Genomic DNA, 7,500 nt, shown 5'->3' with positions numbered 1-7,500 from the left:
CACACATACACACATACACACACACACACACACACACACACACACACACACACACACACACACACACAGACACACACACACACACACACAGACACACATACACACATACACACATACACACATACACACATACACACACACACACACACACACACACACACACACACACACACACACACACACACATACACACATACACACATACACACATACACACATACACACACACACACACACACACACAGACACACACAGACACACACACACACACACACACACAGACACACAGACACACACACACACACACACACACACATACACACATACACACATACACACACACACACACACACACACACAGACACACACAGACACACACACACACAGACACACATACACACATACACACATACACACATACACACATACACACATACACACACACACACACACACACACACACACACACACACACACACACACACACACACACACACACACACTCTCTTGATTAATCTGTGTTCTCCTCTTCAGGACTGGAGCAGGCGGGGCTCTTCTCTGCTGGCCCAGATGGAGTGCTGGGTGGAGGAGAGGTCATGTGATCAGGGGTCAGGTGATCCGTGGTCAGCTGACCTGCAGCAGTGTGAGGTCAGAGTTCAGAGGTTCTGGTCTGAGCTGCAGAACTTCTCTGAGCGGGTCAGAACCACCGGACAGAACCTGGAGAGAGAGAGCCGGCTCAGCAGCTTCCTGGACCAGGTACTGACTCCTATTGCTATAACATCATTACAGGGGACACATCAGTGTCTCTGCTAAGGACACATCAGTGTCTCTGTAATGTCTCCAGGCTCTAAAGGGCTCATAGATATTACAGGTCTCAGATATTTAAAACCTGTCTCTGCAGTGCTCTGCTCCAAACCCCAAACAGATCCTTCTCGCCTCAGCCCCCTCTCTCTCAGCTGTTATTGAAGACATGACTCTGGATCTGTAGCTTTGGAAATTAATAAGAAATAAAAAAAGGCTTTTTTTTTTCTCATACTTTATGAGAAAAAAGTCAACTTTGAGAAAAGGTCCGAATTCTGAAACCCCTCAGAGATGTCCCGTCCCCTTAGCCCAGTGGTTCTCAAACTTTTTCTCTCAGGCCCCCCCTTTGGAGAAAAAAAAAAGTCGGGCCCCCCCAAAACGAATAATCAGGCTCAGTGGCGGCGCCAGAGATTTATTTTGGGGGTGCTGTGGGGTAGCTTGACGTTTCATAGAGGGTGCTCAAACATTTAGGGTTTCCCATTAATGTACCGGGCGCTACAGGGGAATTTTCTACTGCAACACTCCCTACACGCACACAGTGTACCCACGACTGTTACAATGAAGGCTCGATATTCAGCTCACGGCATATAGGTGTAAGCAGGGATAAAGTGCTATTTTTATAGGTGATGTGTGGACGTCACATAGGGGGGTCCGGGGGCAAGCTTCCCCGGGAAGATTTATTTTTAAATATTGAAGTTAAAAGCATCAATCTGGTGCACTTTGAGAGCGAAATGAAGAGATCTATGGACACATCTCTCAACACCCAGATGAAACAGAAATGTAAACAGATTTACTTTTTCTTGATGGATATTTTACAAATCACCCTTTTAACCCATAAGAACCTGGACCAATTTCTGGCTCAATAAAAATTAGTGGGAGCATAACACAGGTTGAATAGAGCACATAGAACACATGTCTAAAAAAAAAATCTAAATTCCACCACCAGATGACAGAGATCTGAAAAGTGACATCAGTGTCACTGCAGTCTTATTTGATTGTTAAATTAAATTATTAAATGTACAGTGTTTTCTGACATTTCTGACATTCCTGAGCACATTCCATTAACTCTGAAGCTTCCAAAGATGTTACCATAGGCATATTATGTATGGTTGGAAAGCTGAGAAGGAATGGAATCCATTTCAGATGACTTAGTCATGGTCAAACCATCTCAGAAAGAGCACAGAGAGAGAAAGGAGTATTTGCATTTTCCGATTGCCCCCAAAAGGGCCCGCATGCCATTATTGGCCCCAAAAGTGCCCCCACCAAACATCTCTACACCTAGGCATGCCATATGTTTTTTAACATCTACATTTCCCAAGGAACAATTATATCAAGTCCATTCCCCAAGGTCCATAAGACCTTCCCAGAAGGAGTTATCATCAAATAAAGGTCAAGTGTTGTCGCCAGAGCACCACACCTGCAGCAAGGGACTGATCATTAGTGCTCACCTGACTCACCTGTGTTGATAACGCAATTGCACTCTATTCAAAGACCATGTCCATGTCCCACACTGTCCTCAAGAGACAATACAATATGTATTATATCTATTATATGTAATATGCCATGTATTACTAGTGTAGAACAAGTGCCATTCATTCATTTTTCACACCAGGTGTCTGACATTTCAAACTGGACCAGGTGAGAGGTGGATCTTTGTCTGTTAGGTCAATGTCAATCTTCATTTGTCTAAAATTAATCAGACTGAGAATGTAGCTGACTTTTTATTTTTATCAACATCCAATGCCACTTGAATAATAAAAAAAACAATGTCCGGCTAGAAATTATTTCAGATCAACAGCAGGAAAAGTACAATCTGAACAATAGAAAACATGTTGCCTGGTAGATTTGGAACCATTTGGAACACGTGAAACAGAGTGTCAATAATCACCAGGAATATTTTTAATTCCACAACACCTAAATCTCAACAACTTCCCGTTCCTCTTCTCCTCCCAGTCATCCTACACTATCGTTTCCAAGCCTACTGCTGGCTGTTTAGAAATGGTAGCCTTTGAAGCAGTTTCTCTCTTCTGTGAAGCAGAGACGCACGTCGCATTTCTCACACAGGGTGGTGGTTGCATTTGTTTTGCAGACTGTGCAGCGGCCACGCTTGGTAGATTTCACGGGCCAGTGTCCAAAGTGGTCCTTACGGACATCATCAGGAACTCCAACACGGACTCTCTTTCTCGTGGGAGGTGCTGAAGGAGATGGAGTGTTCATGTCAAGTGATGGGCGCCCCCTTCTTGCCTGGATGAGGATGAGGCAAGTTGCCACCTCTGCCTGGAATCTTCTTAGATTCAGTGCTCTCTCACCGATCAGCTTGCAGTCGTTCTTGTAGATCAGCCACGCGTTGACCAGGGCTACCATGATGGTGTGCCAGAAGAGGTAGATGTACCATCTCCGTGATCTCATGTGGTATTTGTACCGGAGAAGGCATCTATCCATGAGATCCACCCCCCCCATGAAGGTGTTGTACTCTTTGACGACATTGGGCCGGATGACGTCAAGGAATGCCTTCTGGGGTTTGCTCCAGCGCCTAGCTTTGTCTTGTGGTTCCACTGCTGTTTGAGAGGAGATCAAGGTGACAGGTCTGTTGTCATGCCACTTTACTATGGCCATGGACCCCTCTTTCTCCACCCGGCAATCGAAAGATCCTCTGCCTCTCTTGGCAAGACTCTTGTCATCCTCAAGCTGACATCCAGCCAGGCGATTGCTGCGGACTGTTCCTGTAATACATAAAGAATAAGACAAGATGAGTCAAAACTAGAAACAAAGGAGAATGAGACCATAGGTATGTTGTTATTACCTGTGTGTGTGTGTTTGTGTGTGTGTGCGTGTATGTATGTGTGTGTGTGTGTGTGTTACCTGTGTAGAAGATCTGCCGCTGACGAAGCTCTCGCACCAGTGCGGCTGAAGAGAAGAGGTTGTCGGCGAACACTTTGTAGTTCTGGCCTGATGGAAGAGTTTCACACAACTTGACGACCACATCTCCTCCCATTCCAAGTGTGGTTCTTTTCCCAGTGCCACCTTCATAGACCTGGAAATCACATAGGATTCCGTCGGATGAGCAACGGGCCCAGATCTTGAATCCCCAGGGGTGGGGTTTGCCCTTCACATATTGCCTGATGGGGCAGCGCGTTCCTCTGAACGAGACCATCTGTTCATCGATGGAGTTGTGCTCCATCGGGGTGATCTGGAGACATTGTTTGCGGAACATGTCAAGCCATGGACGGATCTTCCAGCACTTATCCCCTTTTTGCCTGTTGGATGGAGCCTCGTTGTCGGTGAAGTGGAGAGATGTGAGGAGGGTCTGGAAACGGTCGCGTGACATGTTGTCAGCGACCATGCCAATCCTTGTGTCGTTTTCCCAGTAGACACGGTTTCCTGGAAGCTGGCAAAGTCCCATGCGCAGGTACATGCCGATTAGGATTTCCAGCTCCTTTACTGTGGTCTGCACGTTCTTGTGGGTGGCAGAGGTTTGAACGCTGTAGAGGTTGGTTTGCTCCATCATTGCCACAAGCATCTCATCTGTAATGAACCTCCTGAAGTACTGCAGGGGAGTGGGGAGCTCATCTGGAGGTTGGACCCTCTCTCCTTTGAAGGTGTGGTCTGGTGTTTCAAAAGCTTTTTTTCGCCATAAGAATCTTTCTTGGCCAGTAGAACGGTGGGATGCTGCAGTCGGAGGTTCTTCATTAGGAGGTTCTTCTCCCTCTGGTTGAGGTGGTTCCTCTTCCCCTATGTCGCTTTCCGACTCATATGGCTCCTCCTGATAATCAGGATCTAAGACAGGATCATCAAATTCATCCTCATCTTCATCCTCACCACCTAATCCCTCCACCTCACTTTCGTTTCCATCCAGGATTATTTCCAGGATCTTCTGGATGTCCTTGTCTCCATCCCACCTATTTTTCCTGTTCATCTAGAGAAGAAAATATGGAAAATAATCATGACTTTCAGCTGATGTCATCATGTAACGTTGGTAGCACTTTACCCTACAGCACGGTAATTATCATTTCCAGCTGTGAGGTAAAGTGCCACATGACGTTAGTCCTAAACCTGCCATGTTGTAGGTAGCTAGCTAGATAGTAGTATAAGTAACTAGTTATTACTAGTTATAGCTAGCTATATATATATAATATAATAACAATATATTACTGAGTATAATTGAATTAAGTAAACTGATCAGATAATGACAAGTTTTCTAATTGTGACATATAGGTCACAACACTTATTTTTTTTACCAGTTTAGTCTAAATGCCTGCAGTGACGTCTATGTCACACACATATTTACTTGCTCTTTTACCACAGAATAAAAAATAAAAAGTCTAAACAATGATTTATATTCGACAAACAACATGTTATCCAATATTTCAACCATAGGATTTGATGGATCTTACCTTTTATCCTCAGGATGGGCAGAGATGCAAATTAGCTGGCAGACTGAAGTTAGCTTGTGGAGAAAACAGTCAGGAAAGGTGGCTGCTAATTGAACATGAGGTCATCCCAATGGTCACATGACCTTTCAGAAATGTGATTTGGGTGTCGCTTCAGGACTATATGAGTTGAAATTAAGGGTATACTTGAAGTGACACCCCTGCTACACCCTAAAATTGTGTGTGACATGCGCGTCACCTCAGGTTCTTATGGGTTAAACTTTATTCTTGTTTTACTGTCATATAGTATTTCATACCTGTTTTTCATTTATTCTCTTATTTTTTTATAACTATAATGATCATATAAACGTGTGCCTCGGAAATAATTATTTACATTAATGGTGACCAAAACATTTGAGACCCACTGAGATAACACTGAGAGAGTCCTTTAGCTCACTGAGCCTCTCAGTCTGACAGCAGAGGACTCTCCTCCACTTTGTTGTTGAAAAAACTCCTTATATCCGTTAGCGTAGCTCGCTAGCACCAGAAGCTAACAACAACGATCTCCAGTACCGGTGCGCTCTCTCTCTCTCTCACGCGCACACAAAATGGCTCGTTCCACACACACACACAGAGCCGAGCTTTAATGAAACAGAGACCCAGACGTAATAGTACTGTACTGCATCATATTATTTTCGAATCAATAATTTTTCAAATTATGATCTTTATTTTATTTTTTATTTTTAATTTATTTTATTTTTTTATAACCATTTTTCCTCCTGGTCTCTCGCGCCCCCCCTGGCATGCCTCTGCGCCCACCAGGGGGGGCGCGCCCCCCACTTTGAGAACCAATGCCTTAGCCTATCATGTAGTGTGTTGGAGCGCTAGCCAATAGGAGCGTTCCATAGTGATGTCACTATGTTCCTGAAGTAAACAAAGGGGAGGCTGGTGAGGAGGAGGAAGTACAAATCTCTATAATGTTTTTAATCTGTAGGAGAGATTACAAAAAGTTTCCTGAAACAAGTCGATTATTGATCAGAAAAAACATCACAGATTCATCCTCAGTTCCTATTGGACAGTGACACATCACAGATTCATCCTCAGTTCCTATTGGACAGTGACACATCACAGATTCATCCTCAGTTCCTATTGGACAGTGACACATCACAGATTCATCCTCAGTTCCTATTGGACAGTGAAACATCACAGATTCATCCTCAGTTCCTATTGGACAGTGAAACATCACAGATTCATCCTCAGTTCCTATTGGACAGTGAAACATCACAGATTCATCCTCAGTTCCTATTGGACAGTGACACATCACAGATTCATCCTCAGTTCCTATTGGACAGTGACACATCACAGATTCATCCTCAGTTCCTATTGGACAGTGACACATCACAGATTCATCCTCAGTTCCTATTGGACAGTGACACATCACAGATTCATCCTCAGTTCCTATTGGACAGTGACACATCACAGATTCATCCTCAGTTCCTATTGGACAGTGAAACATCACAGATTCATCCTCAGTTCTTATTGGACAGTGACACATCACAGATTCAACCTCAGTTCCTATTGGACAGTGAAACATCACAGATTCATCCTCAGTTCCTATTGGAAAGTGAAACATCACAGATTCATCCTCAGTTCTTATTGGACAGTGAAACATCACAGATTCATCCTCAGTTCCTATTGGACAGTGAAACATCACAGATTCATACTCAGTTCTTATTGGACAGTGACACATCACAGATTCATCCTCAGTTCCTATTGGACAGTGACACATCACAGATTCATCCTCAGTTCCTATTGGACAGTGAAACATCACAGATTCATCCTCAGTTCTTATTGGACAGTGACACATCACAGATTCATCCTCAGTTCCTATTGGACAGTGACACATCACAGATTCATCCTCAGTTCCTATTGGACAGTGACACATCACAGATTCATCCTCAGTTCTTATTGGACAGTGACACATCACAGATTCATCCTCAGTTCCTATTGGACAGTGAAACATCACAGATTCATCCTCAGTTCCTATTGGACAGTGACACATCACAGATTCATCCTCAGTTCCTATTGGACAGTGAAACATCACAGATTCATCCTCAGTTCCTATTGGACAGTGAAACATCACAGATTCATCCTCAGTTCCTATTGGACAGTGAAACATCACAGATTCATCCTCAGTTCCTATTGGACAGTGAAACATCACAGATTCATCCTCAGTTCCTATTGGACAGTGACACATCACAGATTCATCCTCAGTTCCTATTGGACAGTGAAACATCACAGATTCATCCTCAGTTCTTATTGGACAGTG

At 43.9% G+C, this 7,500-nt stretch overlaps 2 protein-coding genes across 2 annotated transcripts in view; one reads left to right on the top strand and one right to left on the bottom strand.

Annotated features, from left to right (window-relative positions):
* LOC307027941 (uncharacterized protein) overlaps positions 1–7,500 on the top strand; it is a 99,476-nt gene that overhangs the window by 61,432 nt on the left and 30,544 nt on the right. Inside the window, exon 15 of the mRNA XM_079662635.1 lies at positions 535–756. Within this exon, the coding sequence (XP_079518761.1) occupies positions 535–756 (222 nt within the window). The remainder of the gene's footprint in view (positions 1–534; positions 757–7,500) is intronic.
* LOC307029868 (piggyBac transposable element-derived protein 3-like) lies at positions 2,510–5,213 on the bottom strand. Its single transcript, XM_079665957.1, has 2 exons — positions 3,664–5,213; positions 2,510–3,524 (listed from the first exon to the last, which is right to left on the bottom strand). Exons 1-2 carry the CDS (start codon positions 4,715–4,717, stop codon positions 2,794–2,796), a joined length of 1,785 nt encoding a protein of 594 aa, XP_079522083.1. The 5' UTR covers positions 4,718–5,213; the 3' UTR covers positions 2,510–2,793.

This window comes from Notothenia rossii, assembly GCF_949606895.1.
Source record: "Notothenia rossii genome assembly, chromosome: 2".
Lineage (NCBI taxonomy): Eukaryota > Metazoa > Chordata > Actinopteri > Perciformes > Nototheniidae > Notothenia > Notothenia rossii.
This window is presented reverse-complemented; position numbering and strand designations above follow the sequence as displayed.

What these genes read in the sequence shown, in the direction of transcription:
- LOC307029868 (XM_079665957.1), bottom strand. Translation starts at nt 4,717, where the DNA reads ATGAACAGGAAAAATAGGTGGGATGGAGACAAGGACATCCAGAAGATC. An exon ending in GCGGCAGATCTTCTACACAG is followed by an intron (nt 3,525 to 3,663) that starts GTAACACACACA and finishes TATGTATTACAG; the next exon opens with GAACAGTCCGCAGCAATCGC.